Source organism: Trifolium pratense, linkage group LG1 (genome assembly GCF_020283565.1).
Source record: "Trifolium pratense cultivar HEN17-A07 linkage group LG1, ARS_RC_1.1, whole genome shotgun sequence".
Classification (NCBI taxonomy): Eukaryota; Viridiplantae; Streptophyta; class Magnoliopsida; order Fabales; family Fabaceae; genus Trifolium; species Trifolium pratense.
In genome coordinates, this window is record NC_060059.1 from 12097682 (window position 1) to 12122563 (window position 24882).

The window sequence follows — 24882 nt, forward strand, 5'->3', positions numbered from 1 at the left end:
TTGATAGAGTTTGAGTTTGAGGATGCAAGCTACACCAAGAAGCAGCCTTATGGATTCTAGTCTTGCTACGGGGGCAAAGGTCTCATCAAAGTCGATTCCCTCTACCTGAGTGTAACCTTGAGCTACCAGTCTTGCCTTATTCCTTGTTACTGTGCCCTTCTCATCAGATTTATTCTTGTATATCCATTTAGTACCTATGACATTTACTCCATGTGGTCTTGGAACAAGGTCCCAGACTTCATTTCTCTTGAATTGATTCAATTCCTCTTGCATTGCTTCAATCCAGAACTCATCAGTAAGGGCCTCTTTTATGTTTTTAGGCTCAAATTTTGATACAAAACAAGTGTTTGAGATAGCATCAATCTTTCTTCTGGTAGCGATGCCCTGGTCTGGATCACCTATGATTAGATCTTTAGGGTGATTCTTCTGTGTCCTAATAGATGGTGCTTTTGCTGGGGCAGGTACAGAGTCTTGATCAGATTCATTACCTTTTAACTCAGACTTTTCACTTTGTGTCATCTCATCAGAGTTGTCAGGAGATGGTTCAACATCTGTTTCCACATCCGATGGTTGAGTGGATGGTGCATCATCAATCACAACATTGATCGTTTCCATAATGACTTTGGTTTTTGTGTTATAGACCCTGTAGGCTCTGCTATTCAAGGAATATCCCAGAAATATACCTTCTTCACTTTTAGGATCAAGTTTTCGTCTTGGTTCTCTGTCAGCAAGAATATAGCATTTACTCCCAAAAATGTGAAAGTGTTTCACAGTTGGCTTTCTTCCCTTCCATAATTCATACAAGGTTGCAGATGTTCCCTTTTTGAGTGTTACACGGTTGTGTATGTAGCAGGCTGTACTCATAGCCTCTGCCCAGAACTGATATGGAAGACCCTTGGCATGAAGCATTACCCTAGCAGACTCTTGAATGGTTCTATTCTTTCTCTCTACTACACCATTTTGTTGTGGTGTTATGGGAGCAGAGAATTCATGTTGGATACCTTCTGCTGCACAGAAATCATAGAATTTGCTATTTTCAAATTCCTTCCCATGATCGCTTCTGACCCTTATGATAACAGACTCCTTTTCTCTTTGAAGTTGTACACATAAGTTTCTAAATGTTTCAAAACTATCTGATTTTTCTCTAAGGAAATCTATCCATGTAAATCTAGAGAAATCATCCACCATAACAAAAGCATACCTTTTTCCTCCAAGACTTTCAGTCTGCATAGGTCCCATCAAATCCATATGTAGTAATTCAAGTGTTCTGGTAGTAGTTTGATGTTGAAGCCTTGGATGCGCCACCTTGGTTTGTTTGCCTATCTGACATTCTCCACATATTGTTCCTTCGTCTATCTTTAGCTTGGGTAATCCTCTGATTGCTTCTTCAGCTATGGCCTTTTTCATTCCTCTTAGATGTAGATGGCCTAACTTTTGATGCCAGAGTTTGACTTCATCATTTTTGCTTATGAGGCAAGTAGACATATAATTTCCTTCTTCAGATACCCACAAGTAACAATTGTCTTTGGACCTTGCTCCCTTCATTATCAGTCTTCCTTCTCCATCTGTAACAAGACATTCTGATTGTGTGAAGTTCACCTTCATGCCTTGGTCACACAATTGACTGATGCTAATCAAATTGGCTGTAAGACCTTTTACTAACAGAACATTGTCTAAGTTTGGTAATCCATTGTCAATTAGGTTCCCAATTCCTTTTATTTCTCCCTTAGCTCCATCTCCAAAAGTTACAAAACTTGTGGCATAGGATCTTAGATTGGCTAGATACCCTTCCACTCCAGTCATGTGTCTAGAGCATCCACTGTCAAAATACCAATCTTGTCTAGATGATGCCCGTAGTGATGTATGGGCTATCAGGCTTACACCATCTTCCTTCTTCTTCCACTCTTTCTTGACATTCACGTTCTCAGATTTGGGTTCAAGTGATCGTGAATTCTGTGGATATCCATACAGCTTGTAACAGTAAGGTCTGATGTGCCCTTTCCTACCACAGTAATGACACCTCCAATTCCTTCTTTTAGTCCTAGATCTTGACCAGTTGTATCGATGGTGAGGCGGATGTTGAGGCATCGAGTTAGTCTGCACATGCTGCTTGGGTTTCAACCATGTGTCAGTTCCCTGATGTGTGGGAGGATGAGGAGGTAGTAACCCACCACTAACAGGAAAAGTTTTATCAATGGGGGTAGTGATAGTAGCTTTGTTGTAACTCATTTCTTGATCCACTATCTCATAGTCAAAGCCAATAGGTTTCTTACCTGCACTTTGTTTTAACAGCATGGCTTGAAACTTTTCTTCTCCAGATGCAAAGACTCTAACTTGTTTTCTAGCATGCTCCAAGTCTTCATTCAGCTTCTCAATCTCTTTGTTGAGAGTCTTAATTATATCTAGACATTCATTCTTCTCAGCCTGTAGTTGGCAATTCGCCTTCTTTTGTTTTTCCAAGGCTTTGCAGAATTCATTGCTCCTGATGAATAGGTCTTTATAGGTAGTTAGTAGTTCTTCATAGGATGTTTCATCACATGATTCAGCATCAGATTCACAAACACCTGTCAATGCATTGACAAGTTTAGCAGATTCACCTTCATCTTCTTCTTCTGAATCTTCATCTGACCAAGTAACAGCAAGACTCTTCTTCTTCTTCAGAAAAGTAGGGCATTCGAATTTGATATGACCAAATCCTTCGCACTCATGACACTGAACTCCTCTAGATGAAGTACTTTTGTCATCACTTCTGGTCCTCCTTTGACTAGATCCAGATTTGTTGAAGTCAGTTTTGGTGCTTGGACCATTGTACTTATTATTGAAGTCAGATTTGGTGCTTGGACCATTGAATTTATTTCTTTTGTCCATCCTCTTCATGATACGATTGAACTGTCTCCCAAGTAACACCATGGCTTCAGATAGACTTTCATCAGTCTCCATATCTATCTCTTCATCTTCTGCAGTATTAGAAGTAAAAGCCAAACTTTTGTTTTTCTTCTCTTTTCTTTGGTTTATGCTCATCTCATAGGTTTGAAGTGAGCCTATTAGCTCATCCACTTGAATGTTGGCCAGATCCTGAGATTCTTCTATTGCTGTTACTTTCATGTCAAACCTCTTAGGTAGAGATCTGAGGATTTTGCTCACCAGCTTTTCATCTGATATGGGTTCTCCCAAAGCATCAAATGAATTTGCAAATTCTAAAATATTCATGTGAAAGTCATGAATAGTCTCTTCTTCCTTCATACTTAGATTTTCAAAGTTTGTGCGAAGCATCTGAAGTTTGGACAGCTTTACCTTGTTGGTTCCTTCATGTGCTTTCCTGAGTATTTCCCACGCCTGTTTGGCGACAGTGCATCGTTTAACAAGTCTGAACATGTTGATGTCCACCCCATTGAATATGGCATTCAAAGCTTTTGAATTTCCCAGAGCTAAGTCATCCTCGTCTTTAGAATAGTCTTTATTAGGCTTGATTTCACCTGTTACCTTTCCATCCTTATCAATGACCATTGGGGGTTCCCATCCATTCTCTACAGCTTTCCATGTTCTGCTGTCAATGGATTTAAGAAACACCATCATCTTAGCTTTCCAGTAGTCATAGTTCTCAGGCCCAGTTAGCAGTGGTGGTTTAGAAACCGTTCCTCCTTCCTTGTCCATCTCACCAGAAATTTCCGTCCCTGAAGCTCACCCTGAGTTTCGAGCAGGGTGCCTGCTCTGATGCCAATTGAAATTCTGGCACACTAGTAACACGATGTTGAACACGGTGCTTCACCACTGTAATACACTTTTAATGCGTGAATGATCCAACATCCAACAGCGCATACAAAATGAATAATAAACTTAACAAGCTGAAAATAAATTAACACAGTAATTTGTTAACCCAGTTCAGCATAAGCCTACTCTGGGGGATACCAATCCAGGAGTGAATCCACTATGACAGTATTAGTTTGAAGCCCTCACTAAACTTCCAGTTTATGACTTCTCACCTAATCACCACCCGTGCTATATTCTACCTAAGACACACCTAGGTATGAGAACCTCCGCTCACCTCCTCTTGACCACAGACTCTGTGATCGTTTACACAACACAGATAATTGATATGAAGTCACACTTCCTAAAACATAGCTATTCCGTGCTTAAAAGCTTGGGAATACTTGACACACTATCTCCTTGCTTAGAAGCTCCAGAGATATTACAATACAATAAAACAATTCTCAGACTTGCATCAAGGAGATACAAGCACAAGAAAAAACAGTACACACTAAAACCTAAACACACGCTTTGTGAAATTCAATAACGGCTTCAGTGATTTCCACAAGGGTTCAGTCACCCTATTAATAACCTGAGCAACTAGCATGGGCTAGGTCTTGAATTGGGCTTCAAACTTGTATCAGGTCCAAAAGTTCCTTCAAGGAATATTCTTCGAGCAAATGTTTTGTTTCCATAAATAAGAGATTCTTTGTGAAACAAAACTAGGTTATGGCCGCCTTCTGGAGCATTAGGAAAGGCGCTGCTTGCCATACAAGTAAAATCACGTGGATTCCTTTTATAGAGTAAGGCGCGAGATTTAATGATAACAGGCCCGGCCCACTGGATGTGGTATCCAATGTTGAAGCATTCTGCGCAACATCTTGCTTGAACTTGATGGTGAAGCATTCTGCTCCCCATCTGACTTGATCATTTGTTTTAGCAAAATGAGGCCAAACTTTAAAACACCAACAATCTCCCCCTTTGGCAATTTTTGGCTAAAACAATTTGTGATTATTTCAACCAATCTAGAGAGATACAATAACTACCTTTCTTCAACTCAACATAGGCACACAGTCATGAAGTAAAGTAGAACAATCTTCAAGTGCATTTTCAAACGCTCCTCATATGAAAAACGCAATCAAATATAGAAGTATCGCACTAGAGTATCAGAGACATACACAGCGGAATAACGCACACTACTAGCCTCACAGGATATATGCCAATAGAGAGTACAAAGATTCTCATGAAAGAAACACTGGGAAAAATAAATTCCCTCAACGCAGAGAAAAATAAATTCTCAGGAATATTGATGCTTCAACATTCATTAGCACCTTGCATGGTGTGAGTAAAGCACTTGCTGCTCCCCCTTAATATCAGAGACGAGTAAATATTTTAAACAAGCAATTTTTTACTCCCCCTACAAACATGCATACCAGATAAGCACATATGCATAGTATATCAGAACTTTTACTCCCCCTCAACTCCCGCATTACTACCTGTAACTTGATGATGCAACATCAGGTAGCACATCCTCATGGCACAACACATCAGAGAGCATATATTTATTTGATATCACACTATCACACTACTCCCCCTTTTTAGCCAGAAATTAGACAAACATGGTCTTCATAGAGCATAAAGAGAAAAATATCCAGAGTACCAGAATATAAAGTGCAGAGAGTACCAGAAATTATTACAGACCATGCACACTTGGTGCCAAATTCAAAAGATCAAATGCAAAAGAGAAATAAAGAAGGTTATACAGAGGCACTAGCACTAGAGTCACTTTCTTCTTCCTCATCTGAACCAGCTTCCTCTTCCTCACTAACAGCATCAGCCATTTGCTCATCCATATCAGTAGCTGCAGCTTCTTCAAGCTTCAGAGCATGAATCATCCTTTCAAATTGCAGCTTCTTTTCATCCAACTCCTTGCAATTTGCTTCCAGCATAGCAATTATCTCCTTCCTTGTCATGGGAGCATTTGTAGCAGCAGTTGATGAGCCAACAATGTCTGGAGCATGCGGTTGGCTATACAATTTCTGATGAATAGAGAGAGATTCTGCTCTTCTCTTTGCAGACTCACCCTCATGTCTAATGCTAGGGTGCTGAGAAAATATGATATCACAGAGCAAAGTAGGGAAAGCAATGGGTTGCTTTGTAACAGAGGTCTTGGCATGTTGTACAATTTGATTGAAGATATAAAGACCAGCATTAAATTTTGTACCTGTGCCAATCATGTAGATCAATTTACCTAGTCCAGTAGCAACATCAGAGGAGTGGGTTGTGGGAACCCAGTTGACTGAAGCAATGCGATTCAGAATAGCATACTTAAAGGTCAGCTTTACAGCAGGCACTTTTGCCTTCCTTGGCCAAATCTTCACCTGGTTAGCAGTAATGGTTTTGCAGATCACATTATTAGATACCTCAAGGTCAGGATGAGTCACATCAGGGTTATCAAGAGCCTTGTTGATAACAGCAGGGGAGAATTCCACACACTTTCCACGCACATAAACCTTCTGATATTCTCTATCCAGAGGATTGTCACATCCTGCAGGGATGTTGACCACAAACTCCCTTACCAGCTTCTCATAACAGGAGCCTAAACCCCTCACAGTCTTAATCATCCCAGCATCCTTGATCAAGTTCACTACTTCTTCACACTCCAAGATATCTTCGCCTAATTCTCTTTCCAAGGCAAGTCTCCTTTTGCAGATAAGACCCCATCTTTGGGCATATGATGGAAGGTGGAATGACACATTATCACAAGGAAAATCTTCAATCTCAGCAGGAACAGAGGCAGCTTTTCTTGTAGACATGGTCTTCTTCGCAGGAGGCTTGATGCTTGAAGCATCCTTGTCAGCATCAAAATCAGAGTCACTGGATGGTGCACTCTTCCTTTTCAGCACATTCTTCTTCTTCTCAGAGGGAGGTACAGACTTGCTCCAAGATTTCTTAGGACCATATTTGACAGGTTTCAGGGTAGAACCCCTAGTCTTCTTGGTCACGACAGGAGTGGTTTCAATAACAGGTGCAGGTTTTGTTGTCCTGCTTCTCAGTCTTCTTCTAACATCTTTCTGAACAGGTTTGGCCTGTTGGTCTTCATCAGTTTCAATGTCATCCAAATCCACCATATTCTTGCCTTCAGTACCTGTTTTCTCAGAACCAGTAGCATCATTGTTCCCAGTAGCTTCTTTCTCTTTTTCTTTCTCAGGCTCAGAGTCAGCCACAATCTCAGGAGTACCTCCATCTTTAGTTATCTCTTCTTCAGTAGATGCTTCTGTATCAGAACTACTACCAAATGAATCAGTGAAGGCAGTATCACTGGAGTTTTGACGAGTTTTGGATGGTTCAACATCCTTTGCAGCATCAATCAGTTTCGCGGATGCTCCAGCTTCCAACACATCATCAGGAATAGAATCCTTTTCTTTCACAGTTTTGTCACCAACCGCAGGGGTGACATTATCAGAAACAATTACTTCCTCTTTCTCAGCCAAAAAGGTTTGACCAACAACAGGTTCAACAGTAACAGACCTAGGTGTTTCTAGGGTTTCAGTAGATTTGGGGTTAATCGACAGAGTAGGTTTTTCTCCAACAACCTTTTCAACTTCAGATTTCTCAGTTTCACTATGAACCTTACTAGATGATTCAACATTTGATTCAGTCGCTAATTTGACAGAGGCGTCAACATGCGATTCAACATTGATAGTATCAAAAGGATTTTTGTTCAAGTACAAATCAAACATGTTCAAACCCTTTTTAACAGACAATTCACCCTTTTTCTTCTCAGATTTACTAGAAATAGACTTGTTCGAGAGAGACGGAGAGGATTCACTTACTTTAGTAGGTTTCTCCTTCTTTTCGCTAGCCTTCGATTTTGACGATTTCTTCTTCGATTTAGTTGAAAGCACAGTCGTGATGGGTTCAGCATCAATGACAACAGTAGAACCTTTTGCTTTGGAGCGAGTTTTCACAGTATCATCAGTGGTGTTCTTGATTTGGGAAGGATCAGATTGTTGAGACATGGTGATGAGATTTTTGTGAATTTTGGTGATTGAGGGTGATGAACGAGATGATTCTAATTTCCAAGAATGTGATAGAGTTGATAGGGAAGTTGAGAGTTTGAGAGAGAAAACACAATTGATGGAGAGATGAGTGCGTGTAATGAGGGGGTTATGGAAAGTGTTTGATGTCTTTCCTAGATTTGCGTGCTCCACTAGTTGAAGAGAAGAGAGAAGAACGGTTGCACGCATATAGTGCTTTAACTGCTATAACTCCTCATGCAGGCAAATTCCTAATTTGCCCCTGAGCCTTTCAAATTGTGTTGCATCCAATGCTTTAGTGAAAATGTCAGCCACCTGTTCCTCTGTAGCAACATGCTCCAACTTCACAATATTTTCCTCTACTAAATCCCTGATGAAGTGATGACGAATGTCAATATGCTTTGTTCTACTGTGCTGTATTGGATTTTTCGAAATATTTATGGCGCTCATGTTGTCACAGTACAATGTTAGAGCATCCTGTTCAACATTGTATTCCTTAAGCATCTGCTTCATCCACAGTAGTTGAGAGCAACTACTCCCAGCTGCAATGTACTCAGCTTCTGCAGTGGATAGAGAGACGCAGTTTTGTTTCTTGCTAAACCATGAGATAAGATTCTCTCCTAGGTAAAAACATCCACCAGAGGTGCTTCTTCTGTCATCAGCACATCCAGCCCAGTCTGCATCACAATATCCCATCAACCTAGCATTGTTGGTGTGGGAATACATTATTCCATAATCAGAAGTTCCATTGACATACTTCAAAATTCTTTTTACTTGTGTAAGATGGCTCATTTTTGGCTCAGCTTGGTACCTTGCACATACACCAACAGCAAATGTGATGTCAGGTGTGCTTGCTGTGAGGTATAGTAGGCTTCCTATCATGCTTCTGTACAGGCTTTGGTCTACATCTACACCTTTCTCATCCTTGGTTAATTTCAGATGTGTGGCAGCAGGTGTTCTTTTGTGAACAGCATTTTCCATGCCAAATTTCTTTATAATATTTTTAGCATACTTGCTTTGAGACACAAATATTGTGTCTTCCATCTGTTTCACCTGTAATCCAAGAAAATAGGTTAGTTCACCTACCAAGCTCATCTCAAATTCAGACTGCATTTGTCTCACAAAGTGTTGGACCATCGGTTCCGCCATCCCTCCAAAGACTATGTCATCAACATATATCTGTGCTATCAACAAGTTTCCATTCATTTCTTTGACAAACAAGGTCTTGTCATTTCCACCTTTCTTGTATCCTTGGTTGATCAGGAATTCAGTTAGCCTCTCATACCAAGCCCTTGGTGCTTGTTTCAAGCCATACAAAGCCTTTTTCAGTTTGTAGACATGATCCGGATGATTTGGATCTGTGAAACCTTTGGGCTGTTCAACAAACACTTCTTCATGAAGATACCCATTTAGAAAAGCGCTCTTGACATCCATTTGATAGAGTTTGAGTTTGAGGATGCAAGCTACACCAAGAAGCAGCCTTATGGATTCTAGTCTTGCTACGGGGGCAAAGGTCTCATCAAAGTCGATTCCCTCTACCTGAGTGTAACCTTGAGCTACCAGTCTTGCCTTATTCCTTGTTACTGTGCCCTTCTCATCAGATTTATTCTTGTATATCCATTTAGTACCTATGACATTTACTCCATGTGGTCTTGGAACAAGGTCCCAGACTTCATTTCTCTTGAATTGATTCAATTCCTCTTGCATTGCTTCAATCCAGAACTCATCAGTAAGGGCCTCTTTTATGTTTTTAGGCTCAAATTTTGATACAAAACAAGTGTTTGAGATAGCATCAATCTTTCTTCTGGTAGCGATGCCCTGGTCTGGATCACCTATGATTAGATCTTTAGGGTGATTCTTCTGTGTCCTAATAGATGGTGCTTTTGCTGGGGCAGGTACAGAGTCTTGATCAGATTCATTACCTTTTAACTCAGACTTTTCACTTTGTGTCATCTCATCAGAGTTGTCAGGAGATGGTTCAACATCTGTTTCCACATCCGATGGTTGAGTGGATGGTGCATCATCAATCACAACATTGATCGTTTCCATAATGACTTTGGTTTTTTTGTTATAGACCCTGTAGGCTCTGCTATTCAAGGAATATCCCAGAAATATACCTTCTTCACTTTTAGGATCAAGTTTTCGTCTTGGTTCTCTGTCAGCAAGAATATAGCATTTACTCCCAAAAATGTGAAAGTGTTTCACAGTTGGCTTTCTTCCCTTCCATAATTCATACAAGGTTGCAGATGTTCCCTTTTTGAGTGTTACACGGTTGTGTATGTAGCAGGCTGTACTCATAGCCTCTGCCCAGAACTGATATGGAAGACCCTTGGCATGAAGCATTACCCTAGCAGACTCTTGAATGGTTCTATTCTTTCTCTCTACTACACCATTTTGTTGTGGTGTTATGGGAGCAGAGAATTCATGTTGGATACCTTCTGCTGCACAGAAATCATAGAATTTGCTATTTTCAAATTCCTTCCCATGATCGCTTCTGACCCTTATGATAACAGACTCCTTTTCTCTTTGAAGTTGTACACATAAGTTTCTAAATGTTTCAAAACTATCTGATTTTTCTCTAAGGAAATCTATCCATGTAAATCTAGAGAAATCATCCACCATAACAAAAGCATACCTTTTTCCTCCAAGACTTTCAGTCTGCATAGGTCCCATCAAATCCATATGTAGTAATTCAAGTGTTCTGGTAGTAGTTTGATGTTGAAGCCTTGGATGCGCCACCTTGGTTTGTTTGCCTATCTGACATTCTCCACATATTGTTCCTTCGTCTATCTTTAGCTTGGGTAATCCTCTGATTGCTTCTTCAGCTATGGCCTTTTTCATTCCTCTTAGATGTAGATGGCCTAACTTTTGATGCCAGAGTTTGACTTCATCATTTTTGCTTATGAGGCAAGTAGACATATAATTTCCTTCTTCAGATACCCACAAGTAACAATTGTCTTTGGACCTTGCTCCCTTCATTATCAGTCTTCCTTCTCCATCTGTAACAAGACATTCTGATTGTGTGAAGTTCACCTTCATGCCTTGGTCACACAATTGACTGATGCTAATCAAATTGGCTGTAAGACCTTTTACTAACAGAACATTGTCTAAGTTTGGTAATCCATTGTCAATTAGGTTCCCAATTCCTTTTATTTCTCCCTTAGCTCCATCTCCAAAAGTTACAAAACTTGTGGCATAGGATCTTAGATTGGCTAGATACCCTTCCACTCCAGTCATGTGTCTAGAGCATCCACTGTCAAAATACCAATCTTGTCTAGATGATGCCCGTAGTGATGTATGGGCTATCAGGCTTACACCATCTTCCTTCTTCTTCCACTCTTTCTTGACATTCACGTTCTCAGATTTGGGTTCAAGTGATCGTGAATTCTGTGGATATCCATACAGCTTGTAACAGTAAGGTCTGATGTGCCCTTTCCTACCACAGTAATGACACCTCCAATTCCTTCTTTTAGTCCTAGATCTTGACCAGTTGTATCGATGGTGAGGCGGATGTTGAGGCATCGAGTTAGTCTGCACATGCTGCTTGGGTTTCAACCATGTGTCAGTTCCCTGATGTGTGGGAGGATGAGGAGGTAGTAACCCACCACTAACAGGAAAAGTTTTATCAATGGGGGTAGTGATAGTAGCTTTGTTGTAACTCATTTCTTGATCCACTATCTCATAGTCAAAGCCAATAGTGTTGGATATTTGAATTGGCTTAATTTTGCTAAAACAAATATACTAACAAGATGTTGGAAAACATGTTACAACATCCTTTTTATTCAAGGAAATCTCGCGCATTTATGAGAGCATCTGCTATTTATGGAAATCCACTTAAAGAGCACGCTCAATGGAGATTTGATCTGATCAGGAGCTTTAAGGATAAGACAAACTTAATGGAATAGCTGGATGACTTATCCTATCACATAAAGTCCTTTAAACACTTTTGGAAAGTCTTGATATATTCTTGATGAAGATCAAAAGAGAATCAGATCACCTTTTATGAGCTGCAAGGAGCGTCCTATCAGTAATGAAGAAAGAGGAGCGTGCTAGATCATTATATATACGAAGACCAAGCTCAAGAATAGATATCTCATTTGAAAAATATTAGTTCACATATTGAGTCTTTGTTGAGTCTTTTATTATTTGATTGTAATTCTTGCTTGTGGATTCTATAACACGAGTTAAGAAGTAAGTTTATTATTTTAAGGTTACTCCTAAGCTTTGAAGTACGGAGTTTACCGTGTGTGATTCACTTGAAGCTTTTAAGCAAAAGTGAAGTGTTGTCTTGACAAGTTGTCGCCACATCATTCCCAACATTGTATAATCAACACAGGTTGTGTTGTGTGAGTGGAAGTGAGATGGGATCTCATGTCTAGGAGTTCCTAGGCAGAAGTTGCATGAGTAGTGTCGAGGTTATAAGGCGTAAACCAAGGGTTTGCTGGAGGTCTTAGTTTAAGGCGTAAATCCTAGGGTTTGCTGGAGGTCTTAGTAACTAGAGCTATTAGTGGATTTCCTTCCTGGATTGGTATCCCCCAGAGTAGGCAGTTGGCTGAACTGGGTTAACAATTACTTGTGTCATTTATTTATTCTCTGTCAGTTTTTATATGTTATATAAGATGTGCCAACAATAGAAAACAACATTATTCACAAAGTAGTTGGTGGGACATCTTAGGCAACATCATTCTAGTGATACCAGAATTTCAATTGGCATCAGAGCAGGCACCCTGTTCTGTTATTTTGGGTGAGCTCCAGGGAGAGTACTTTCTGGTACAATGGATAAAGAAGGAGGGTCAGTGTCTAAACCCCCCTTACTGACAGGTCCTGAGAACTATGATTATTGGAAATCTAAAATGGAGGCTTTCATAAAATCAATTGACAGCAGGACATGGAAGGCTGTGTTACGTGGATGGGAACCACCAATGGTTCTTGACAAAGATGGCAATAAAACTGATGTCAAGAAGCCAAATGATGAATGGACTAAAGATGAGGATGATCTGGCACTTGGCAACTCCAAAGCCTTGTATGCAATTTTTAATGGTGTGGATGCAAACATGTTCAGGCTTGTTAAGAGATGTATTACTGCTAAGCACGCCTGGGAAGTTCTGAGAAAAGCTCATGAAGGAACATCAAAAGTTAAGCTATCTAAACTTCAGATGCTCAAAACCAATTTTGAGAATCTCAGAATGAAGGAGGAAGAAACCATTCATGACTTTCAGATGAATGTGCTTGACTTTGCAAATTCGTTTGATGCACTTGGGAAACCTATCTCAGATGAGGAGCTAGTTGGAAAAATACTCAGATCTTTGCCTAAAAGATTTGATATGAAGGTGACAGCTATTGAGGAGGCTCATGATCTTTCAAGTCTAAATCTAGATGAACTCATAGGATCACTTCAGACCTATGAAATTGGCCTAAACAGGAGAAATGAAAAGAAAGATAAGAATCTAGCCTTTGCTTCAAAAAGTGCTGCTGATGATTTACAAATTGAATCTGAAGGTGAAGAAAGCTTAGCTGAGTCTATGGCTATGCTTGGGAGACAGTTCAACAAGTTGATGAAGAAAGTAGATCAAAGGCACAAGCCAAATGGTCGATTCAACAACAACAAACAGTCCAGCTTTCAGAAAAAGACAAATGAAGATGAAAGAGGAGTGAAATGCCACGAATGTGAAGGTTTTGGCCATATCAGACCTGAATGTCCAACCTTTCTAAAAAGGCAAAAGAAAAGTCTTGTGGTTTCATGGTCTGATACAGATTCAGAGGAGGAAGAATCTGCCAAATATGTTAATGCTTTAACAGGAGTCTGTGTATCTGACTCAGAATCATGTGATGAGGAGGTAACTTATGAAGAACTAGCTGCTACTTACAAAGATCTTCATAGTAGAAGTATAGAAGTTTGCAAAGCATTGGAGAAACAAAAGAAGATCAATGGCAAACTGCAAGCTGAGAGAAATGACTTACTCATGAACATTAATAATCTCAACATTAAGGTTGAAGATCAGAGTAGTCAAATTCAACAGTTGGAAATAGAGAAGTCTAACCTCCTGTGTAAAGTTGCTGAACAAGGTGAAGAAGTGACCAAGTTAAATGCTGACTTGGATCAAGTCACAAAAGTGGCTAAAATGATGACCAAAGGTACTGATGCTTTTGAGGAAATGTTACAAAGACAAAACTACGGGAAACCTAAGCCCATTGGTTTTGAACATGAAAGAGTAAAGCAACAGATAAAGTTCAACAATGCCACTATACATACTCCAATCAACAGCACGTTTGTGTCAGGAGGATTGTCGCAACATCTGATGGGACATCCTATGCCCAGGTTCTATAACTGGACATGTCATCATTGTGGCAGGAAAGGACACATTAGGCCTTTTTGCTATAGGCTGCACGGATATCCAAGGAGAGTTCATCAAGAATTCTATACTCCTGTCTTTCCTAATGTTACAACAAGACAGGAATGGAGAGAAAAGAAGAAGACCACAGGTCTAATAGCTCATACATCCTTAAGAGCTTCTTCAAGAGAAACCTGGTACTTTGATAGTGGCTGTTCTAGACACATGACAGGTGTTGAACACTATCTTGAAGACTTGAAGTCATATGCTACCAGTTTTGTAACCTTTGGAGATGGAGCCAAAGGAGAAATCAAGGGAGTTGGTAAACTTGCAAACCATGGCTTACCAAAGCTAGATAATGTGCTGCTTGTAAAAGGGCTTAAAGCAAATCTAATCAGCATAAGCCAACTTTGTGATCAAGGCATGAAAGTTAACTTCACAAAAGCTGAATGCCTAGTTACAAACGAGCAAGGAGAGCTGTTGATGAAAGGAGTAAGGTCAAGAGACAACTGCTATCTCTGGATTCCTAAAGAAGAAGAGGTACCAACATGTCTTATTAGTAAAGAAGATGAGGTAAAGTTGTGGCATCAAAAACTTGGCCACCTGCACCTCAAAGGCATGAAGAAGGCAATAGCTAAAGAGGCAATCAGAGATCTTCCAAAACTCAAAATTGAGGAAGGAAGTATATGTGGAGAATGTCAAATAGGAAAGCAGACAAAGATGTCGCATCCGAAGTTACAACATCTTACCACAACAAGGGTTCTAGAATTACTGCACATAGACCTGATGGGGCCAATGCAAGTAGAGAGCCTTGGAGGAAAAAGGTACGCGTTTGTTATGGTAGATGATTTTTCAAGGTTCACATGGATTGAATTTCTAAAAGACAAATCTGAAAGTTTTGATGCATTCAAAGAACTTTGTCTTCAACTCCAAAGAGAAAAGAACTCTGCTATTGTTAGGATACGAAGTGATCATGGTAAAGAGTTTGAGAATGCAAGCTTTCTTGAATTCTGCATCTCTGAAGGAATCAAGCATGAATTCTCAGCTCCAATCACACCTCAACAAAATGGTGTTGTTGAGAGGAAGAACAGGACAATACAAGAGTCAGCCAGAGTGATGTTGCATGCAAAACATCTTCCATATCAATTCTGGGCTGAGGCTATGCATACTGCTTGTTATATTCACAATCGTGTCACACTCAGAACTGGAACTTCTACTACACTATATGAACTGTGGAAAGGCAGAAAACCAACTGTCAAACACTTTCATGTGTTTGGAAGTAAGTGCTATATCCTATCTGATAGAGAGCACAGAAGAAAAATGGATCCTAAAAGTGAAGAAGGATTGTTTCTTGGATACTCAACAAACAGCAGGGCCTACAGAGTTTACAACCAGAGAACTAAGGTAATAGTAGAATCTATCAATGTTGTGATAGATGATTTGACATCTGCTAAAACATCTGATACTGAAGATGATGTTGCAACAACTTAGCCAACATCTGAAGAAGCTGTAGCAGAAAAGGAATCAGATTCAGATGATGAATCAACCATTCCTACACCTCGCCCTGTGAGCAAAGTTCCTTCAATAAGAATACAGAAGAACCATCCCAAGGATCTCATCATAGGAAATCCTAACCAGGGAATTGCTACAAGAAGGACAAATGAAGTGGTTACTAATTCATGTTTTGTCTCAAAGGTTGAGCCTAAAAATGTAAAAGAGGCTCTCACTGATGAGTTCTGGATAGAAGCCATGCAAGATTAATTAACTCAGTTTAGGAGAAGTGATGTGTGGGATCTTGTTCCTAGACCCAATGGTGTTAATGTCATAGGCACAAAATGGGTGTTCAAAAACAAGTCAGATGAAAATGGTGTTGTAACAAGAAACAAGGCAAGGTTAGTGGCTCAAGGGTACACTCAGGTTGAAGGACTTGACTTTGATGAAACATTTGCGCCAGTTGCAAGACTGGAATCTATTAGGCTACTCCTTGGTATAGCATGCATCTTCAAATTTAAGCTGTACCAAATGGATGTCAAGAGTGCCTTCCTAAATGGGTATCTACATGAAGAAGTTTATGTGGAGCAGCCAAAAGGTTTTGTAGATCCTACTAATCCTGATCATGTGTACAAGCTGAAGAAGGCTCTTTATGGACTGAAACAGGCTCCAAGGGCCTGGTATGAAAGGCTGACAAACTTTCTTGTTATTCAAGGATACAGAAAAGGAGGCCATGACAAAACCTTGTTTGTTAAAGAGCAAGAAGAGAAGCTGATGATTGCCCAGATTTATGTTGATGACATAGTATTTGGTGGAATGTCTGAAAAGATGGTGCAACATTTTGTACAACAAATGCAATCTGAGTTTGAAATGAGTTTGGTAGGTGAGCTGACATATTTTCTTGGTCTGCAAGTAAAACAAATGGAAGACACCATATTTGTCTCTCAAAGCAAGTATGCGAAGAACATGATCAAAAAGTTTGGAATGGACACTGCAGCTCACAAGAGAACACCAGCTGCTACTCATCTGAAGCTAACCAAAGATGAGAATGGCATTGATGTTGATCAAAGCCTGTACAGGAGCATGATTGGCAGTCTATTGTATCTTACAGCTAGTAGACCAGACATCACCTTTGCTGTAGGTGTTTGTGCAAGATATCAAGCCAAGCCAAAGATGAGCCATCTTGTACAAGTCAAAAGGATTCTGAAATATATTAAGGGCACGAGTAATTATGGGATTCTGTATTCCCAGACCAAGAACTCAACTTTGATAGGGTATTGTGATGCAGATTGGGCTGGAAGTGCTGATGATAGAAAGAGCACTTCAGGAGGATGCTTCTTTTTGGGTGATAATTTAATCTCATGGTTCAGCAAGAAGCAGAATTGTGTGTCTCTATCTACTGCAGAGGCTGAATACATTGCTGCAGGTAGCAGTTGTTCCCAGCTAATGTGGATGAAACAGATGCTGAAAGAATATAATGTCGACCAAGATGTCATGACATTATATTGTGACAACTTGAGTGCAATCAATATATCAAAGAATCCAGTTCAACACTCAAGAACCAAACACATAGACATCAGGCATCATTTCATCAGAGACCTTGTTGAAGAAAATTGTGTGGAACTCAAGCACATTGGTACAAGTGAACAGCTAGCTGACATTTTTACAAAGGCACTTGATGCTAATCAATTTGAATTTTTAAGGGGCAAATTGGGAATTTGCCTGCATGAAGAAGCATAGCAGTTACAGCAGTTGAGGCGTGCAAAAGGAAACCGTTTTCTCTCCCATCATTCAATGCACGCTAATTTAGGGAAATCATTACAAACTTCCCTTAAATGTGTCTGTACACGCAATCAATACACTTTCATTAAAAACCTAATTTCTGATCGTGAACCCTATTCAACTGCTTCTCATCACAACCTTCATCCATTCAACTTCTCAAACTTCAAAAACCTTCGTTCAAACATGTCTGAATCATCACAAACTACAAAGACTGGCCGTTCTACTCGATCAAAGGCGAAGATCGATTCCTCAAAGATCATTAAGGACGCCGTTCCTGTTACGACTGTTCGTGCTACCAAACCCAAAGCTCAAACAAATGTCGCTGAGAAGAAAGGAAAAGAGAAATCTGTTGAGAAAAAGGAAGAAATCATCAAAGTAAGTGATGCTATCTCTTCTTTGAGTAATAAATCTAGTAAAGGAAGTTCTAAAAGGAAAAGAAGGGATTACAAATCTAAGTTTTCTCTGTCTATGTCTGATTTGGTGTTTGATTCAAATGTTAACACATCCGAGAAGGCAACTGAAGTAGAACCTCAAAAACCTAAACCTGTGTCTGAAGTTGTTGAAACAATTATTTCCACTGCTGGTAACCCTAGTCAAGAAAATTTGGGATCTAATGCTGAGAAGAGAGATCTGAATAATGTGCCTGTTGATACTGAGATGGAAGACACTCCAACAGAGGTTGATCCTAATATTCCTGACAAATCACCAACAATTGCTGATATAATGGCTGAAAAATCAACCCCTGCTGTTACTGAAGAGGTTGTCATGAACGATGTTGAGACATCCTTGAATGAGAATGAAGATGCTGGAACTGCTGAGGAAGAACCTGTGAAGGAAACTATTGTTGAAAAGGATGTTGAGCCAACTGCCACAACATCTGAGTCCACAGATGATGAAACTGGAACTGCTGATGAGGATACGTCTGATAATGAAGGGGACACTCAATCTGAAGAAAGTAACCAGTCCATCCCTACAGATGAGCAAGAGGTTGAAGCTGACAAGCCTGCAGAAGCTGAGAAAGAAAAAGATGTTGTTGATGTTGATGATTATGTCACCACCAAGACTGCTGAAAAATCAACTGGTGGTATAACAAAGAGATTGAGAAGCTGTACAGGGAAGGCTGTGGCCACTGCAAGCAAGACTCCTGCACCAAGAGTGAAAACAAAAGGTGTTGGACCAGTAAAAGGTTGGAGCAAAGTTTTCTCCCCTCCCAGCAAGAAGAAGGAAACACTGAAGAGAAAGAAGGAGTCATCTAGTGACTCAGACTATAATGTTGCTGAAGATGTTGTTAACATCTCCTCTGCCAACCCTAAGAAGACTACTGTGAAGAAGGCTCCACAAGGTGTTGAAGAAGCCCCCTGTGACAACATTTCCTTCCATCGTGCTGCTTTTGCACTGAGATGGGACTATATTTACCAAAGGAGATTGGCTGTTGAAAGGGAACTGATCAAAGATGCGCTCAAATGTCAAGACATCTTTGACTACATCAAGGAAGCTGGCCTGATGAAGACAGTCTGTGATTTCAGTCCTTGTTATGAGCTGCTTGTGAAAGAATTTCTGGTGAACATCCCTGAAGAATGTGATAATCCACTGAGCAAGGACTACCACAAAGTTTTTGTCAGAGGTAAATGTATCAATTTCTCTCCTGTTGTCATCAATGAATACTTAGGTAGGTCTGTAGAACCTAAGGCTGAATTAGAGGTTGCTAATGATGTTGTGAGTGCTGAGATAACTGGTGGTAAGGTTAAGGTCTGGCCTTCAAAGAAGCTGATACCCACGAGTAAATTGAATGTCAAATATGCCATCCTCAATAGGATAGGGTCAACAAATTGGGTGCCAACCAAGCATGCAACCAATGTTGCTACAAACCTGGGTAGATTTATATATGCAGTAGGGACCAAGGTTGACTATGACTATGGGACCTTTATTTTTGATCAAACCATTAAGCATATTAGATCAACAGCTGTGAAGATGCCAATAGCATTTCCATCTTTGCTATGTGGAATCATCTTGGCCCAATATCCAGACATTAAGGCTGTGACTGACACTCCCAAGAAAAGGGAATCTGGTTTTACTTTTCATCATAAACTTTTTGGTAATCACAATGTTACTGAACATGTTGGGACATCTGCTGGTGGAGCTGCTGTTATGACCAAAAAGGAGATTATTGCTGGTTTAAAGGCTCAATGTCAGGATATTGATAAACAACAGGCTGAGCTTGAGGAGAGGAAGAATGTGTTCTTGAAAATTATTGGTGTTTTAAAGGTTGGCCTCATTTTGCTAAAACAAATGATCAAGCCAGATGTGGAGCAGAATGTTTCACCATCAAGTTCAAGCAAGATGTTGCGCAGAATGCTTCAACATTGGATACCACATCCAGTGGGCCGGGCCTGTTATCATTAAATCTCGCGCCTTATTCTAAAAAAGGAATCCACGTGATTTTACTTGTATGGCAAGCAGCGCCTTTCCTAATGCTCCAGAAGGCGGCCATAACCTAGTTTTGTTTCAGAAAGAATCTCTTATTTATGGAAACAAAACATTTGCTCGCAGAATATTCCTTGAAGGAACTTTCGGACCTGATACAAGTTAGAAGCCCAATTCAAGACCTAGCCCATGCTAGTTGCTCAGGTTATTTATAGGGTGATTGAACCCTTGTGCAAATCACTGAAGCCGTTATTGAATTTCACAAAGCGTGTGTTTAGGTTTTAGTGTGTACTGTTTTTCTTGTGCTTGTATCTCCCTGATGCAAGTCTGAGAATTGTTTTATTGTGTTGTAATATCTCTGGAGCTTCTAAGCAAGGAGATAGTGTGTCAAGTATTCCCAAGCTTTTAAGCACGGAATAGCTATGTTTAGGAAGTGTGACTTCATATCAATTATCTGTATTGTGTAACGATCACAGAGTCTGTGGTCAAGAGGAGGTGAGCGGAGGTTCTCATACCTAGGTGTGTCTTAGGTAGAATATAGCACGGGTGGTGATTAGGTGAGAAGTCATAAACGGGGCGTTTAGTGAGGGCTTCAAACTAATACTGTCATAGTGGATTCACTCCTGGATTGGTATCCCCCAGAGTAGGCTTATGCTGAACTGGGTTAACAAATTACTGTGTTAATTTATTTTCAGTTGTTTAGTTTATTATTCATTTTGTATGCGCTGTTGGATGTTGGATCATTCACGCATTAAAAGTGTATTACAGTGGTGAAGCATCGTGTTCAACATCGTGTTACTAGTGTGCCAGAATTTCAATTGGCATCAGAGCAGGCACCCTGCTCGAAACTCAGGGTGAGCTTCAGGGACGGAAATTTCTGGTGAGATGGACAAGGAAGGAGGAACGGTTTCTAAACCACCACTGCTAACTGGGCCTGAGAACTATGACTACTGGAAAGCTAAGATGATGGTGTTTCTTAAATCCATTGACAGCAGAACATGGAAAGCTGTAGAGAATGGATGGGAACCCCCAATGGTCATTGATAAGGATGGAAAGGTAACAGGTGAAATCAAGCCTAATAAAGACTATTCTAAAGACGAGGATGACTTAGCTCTGGGAAATTCAAAAGCTTTGAATGCCATATTCAATGGGGTGGACATCAACATGTTCAGACTTGTTAAAAGATGCACTGTGGCCAAACAGGCGTGGGAAATACTCAGGAAAGCACATGAAGGAACCAACAAGGTAAAGCTGTCCAAACTTCAGATGCTTCGTACAAACTTTGAGAATCTGAGTATGAAGGAAGAAGAGACTATTCATGACTTTCACATGAATATTTTAGAATTTGCAAATTCATTTGATGCTTTGGGAGAACCCATATCAGATGAAAAGCTGGTGAGCAAAATCCTCAGATCTCTACCTAAGAGGTTTGACATGAAAGTAACAGCAATAGAAGAATCTCAGGATCTGGCTAACATTCAAGTGGATGAACTAATAGGCTCACTTCAAACCTATGAGATGAGCATAAACCAAAGAAAAGAGAAGAAAAACAAAAGTTTGGCTTTTACCTCTAATACTGCAGAAGATGAAGAGATAGATATGGAGAGTGATGAAAGTCTATCTGAAGCCATGGTGTTACTTGGGAGACAGTTCAATCGTATTATGAAGAGGATGGACAAAAGAAATAAATTCAATGGTTCAAGCACCAAATCCGACTTCAATAATAAGTTCAATAGTCCAAGCACCAAAACTGACTTCAACAAACCTGGATCTACTCAAAGGAGGGCCAGAAGTGATGACAAAAGTACTTCATCTAGAGGAGTTCAGTGTCATGAGTGCGAAGGATTTGGTCATATCAAATCCGAATGCCCTAATTTTCTGAAGAAGAAGAAGAGTCTTGCTGTTACTTGGTCAGATGAGGATTCAGAAGAAGAAGATGAAGGTGAATCTGCTAAACTTGTCAATGCATTGACAGGTGTTTGTGAATCTGATGCTGAATCATGTGATGAAACATCCTATGAAGAACTACTGACTACCTATAAAGACCTATTCATCAGGAGCAATGAATTCTCCAAAGCCTTGGAAAAACAAAAGAAGGCGAATTGCCAACTACAGGCTGAGAAGAATGAATGTCTAGATATAATTAAGACTCTCAACAAAGAGATTGAGAAGCTGAATGAAGACTTGGAGCATGCTAGAAAACAAGTTAGAGTCTTTGCATCTGGAGAAGAAAAGTTTCAAGCCATGCTGTTAAAACAAAGTGCAGGTAAGAAACCTATTGGCTTTGACTATGAGATAGTGGATCAAGAAATGAGTTACAACAAAGCTACTATCACTACCCCCATTGATAAAACTTTTCCTGTTAGTGGAGGGTTACTACCTCCTCATCCTCCCACACATCAGGGAACTGACACATGGTTGAAACCCAAGCAGCATGTTCAGACTAACTCGATGCCTCAACATCCGCCCCACCATCGATACAACAGGTCAAGATCTAGAACTAAAAGAAGGAATTGGAGGTGTCATTACTGTGGTAGGAAAGGACACATCAGACCTTACTGTTACAAGCTGTATGGATATCCACAGAATTCACGATCACTTGAACCCAAATCTGAGAACGTGAACGTCAAGAAAGAGTGGAAGAAGAAGGAAGATGGTGTAAGCCTGATAGCCCATACATCACTACGGGCATCATCTAGACAAGATTGGTATTTTGACAGTGGATGCTCTAGACACATGACTGGAGTGGAAGGGTATCTAGCCAACCTAAGGTCCTATGCCACAAGCTTTGTAACATTTGGAGATGGAGCTAAGGGAGAAATAAAAGGAATTGGGAACCTAATTGATAATGGGTTACCAAACTTAGACAATGTTCTGTTAGTAAAAGGACTTACAGCCAATTTGATTAGCATCAGTCAACTATGTGACCAAGGCATGAAGGTGAACTTCACACAATCAGAATGTCTTGTTACAGATGAAGAAGGAAGACTGATAATGAAGGGAGTAAGGTCCAAAGACAATTGTTACTTGTGGGTGTCTGAAGAAGGAAATTATTTGTCTACTTGTCTCATAAGCAAAAATGAGGAAGTCAAACTCTGGCATCAAAAGTTGGGTCATCTACACCTGAGAGGAATGAAAAAGGCCATAGCTGAGGAAGCAATCAGAGGATTACCCAAGCTAAAGATAGATGAAGGAACAATATGTGGAGAATGTCAGATAGGCAAACAAACCAAGGTGGCGCACCCAAGGCTGCAACATCAATCTACTACCAGAACACTTGAATTACTTCATATGGATTTGATGGGACCTATGCAGACTGAAAGTCTTGGAGGAAAAAGGTATGCTTTTGTTATGGTGGATGATTTCTCTAGATTTACATGGATAGACTTCCTTAGAGAAAAATCAGATAGTTTTGAAACATTTAGAAACTTATGTGTACAACTTCAAAGAGAAAAGGAGTCTGTCATCATTAGGGTCAGAAGTGATCATGGAAAGGAATTTGAGAATAGCAAATTCTATGATTTCTGTGCAGCAGAAGGTATCCAACATGAATTCTCTGCTCCCATAACACCACAACAAAATGGTGTAGTAGAGAGAAAGAATAGAACCATTCAAGAGTCTGCTAGGGTAATGCTTCATGCCAAGGGTCTTCCATATCAGTTCTGGGCAGAGGCTATGAGTACAGCCTGCTACATACACAACCGTGTAACACTCAAAAAGGGAACATCTGCAACCTTGTATGAATTATGGAAGGGAAGAAAGCCAACTGTGAAACACTTCCACATTTTTGGGAGTAAATGCTACATACTTGCTGACAGAGAACCCAGACGAAAACTTGACCCTAAAAGTGAAGAAGGTATATTTCTGGGATATTCCTTGAATAGCAGAGCATACAGGGTCTATAACACAAAAACCAAAGTCATTATGGAAACGATCAATGTTGTGATTGATGATGCACCATCCACTCAACCACCGGATGTGGAAACAGATGTTGAACCATCTCCTGACAACTCTGATGAGACGACACAAAGTGAAAAGTCTGAACTAAAAGGTGATGAATCTGAGCAAGACTCTGTACCTGCCCCAGCAAAAGCACCATCTATTAGGACACAGAAGAATCACCCTAAAGATCTAATCATAGGTGATCCAGACCAGGGCATTGCTACCAGAAGAAAGATTGATGCTATCTCAAACACTTGTTTTGTATCAAAATTTGAGCCTAAAAACATAAAAGAGGCTCTTACTGATGAGTTCTGGATTGAAGCTATGCAAGAGGAATTGAATCAATTCAAGAGAAATGAAGTCTGGGATCTTGTTCCAAGACCACATGGAGTAAATGTCATAGGAACTAAATGGATATACAAGAATAAATCTGATGAGAAGGGCACAGTAACAAGGAATAAGGCAAGACTGGTAGCTCAAGGCTACACTCAGGTGGAAGGAATTGATTTTGATGAGACATTTGCCCCCGTAGCAAGACTAGAATCCATAAGGCTGCTTCTTGGTGTAGCTTGCATCCTCAAACTCAAACTCTACCAAATGGATGTCAAGAGCGCTTTTTTAAATGGGTATCTACATGAAGAAGTATTTGTTGAACAGCCCAAAGGTTTCACAGATCCAAATCATCCTGATCATGTCTACAAACTGAAAAAGGCTTTGTATGGCTTGAAACAAGCACCAAGGGCTTGGTACGAGAGGCTAACTGAATTCCTGATTAACCAAGGGTACAAGAAAGGTGGAAATGACAAGACCTTATTTGTCAAAGAAATAAATGGAAATTTGTTGATAGCACAGATATATGTTGATGACATAGTCTTTGGAGGGATGGCGGAACCGATGGTCCAACACTTTGTGAGACAGATGCAGTCTGAATTTGAGATGAGCTTGGTAGGAGAATTAACCTATTTTCTTGGATTACAGGTGAAACAGATGGAAGACACAATATTTGTGTCTCAAAGCAAGTATGCTAAAAATATCATAAAGAAATTTGGCATGGAGAATGCTGCACACAAAAGAACACCTGCTGCCACACATCTAAAATTAACCAAGGATGAGAAAGGTGTAGA

At 40.1% G+C, this 24882-nt stretch overlaps 1 protein-coding gene across 1 annotated transcript; it reads right to left on the bottom strand.

Moving 5' to 3' along the window:
* Window positions 1-5504: 5504 nt before the first annotated feature.
* Window positions 5505-7769, bottom strand: LOC123888410. The gene has a single exon (XM_045937468.1). It carries the CDS (start codon window positions 7767-7769, stop codon window positions 5505-5507), a length of 2265 nt encoding a protein of 754 aa, XP_045793424.1.
* Between the last annotated feature and the right edge of the window lie 17113 nt (window positions 7770-24882).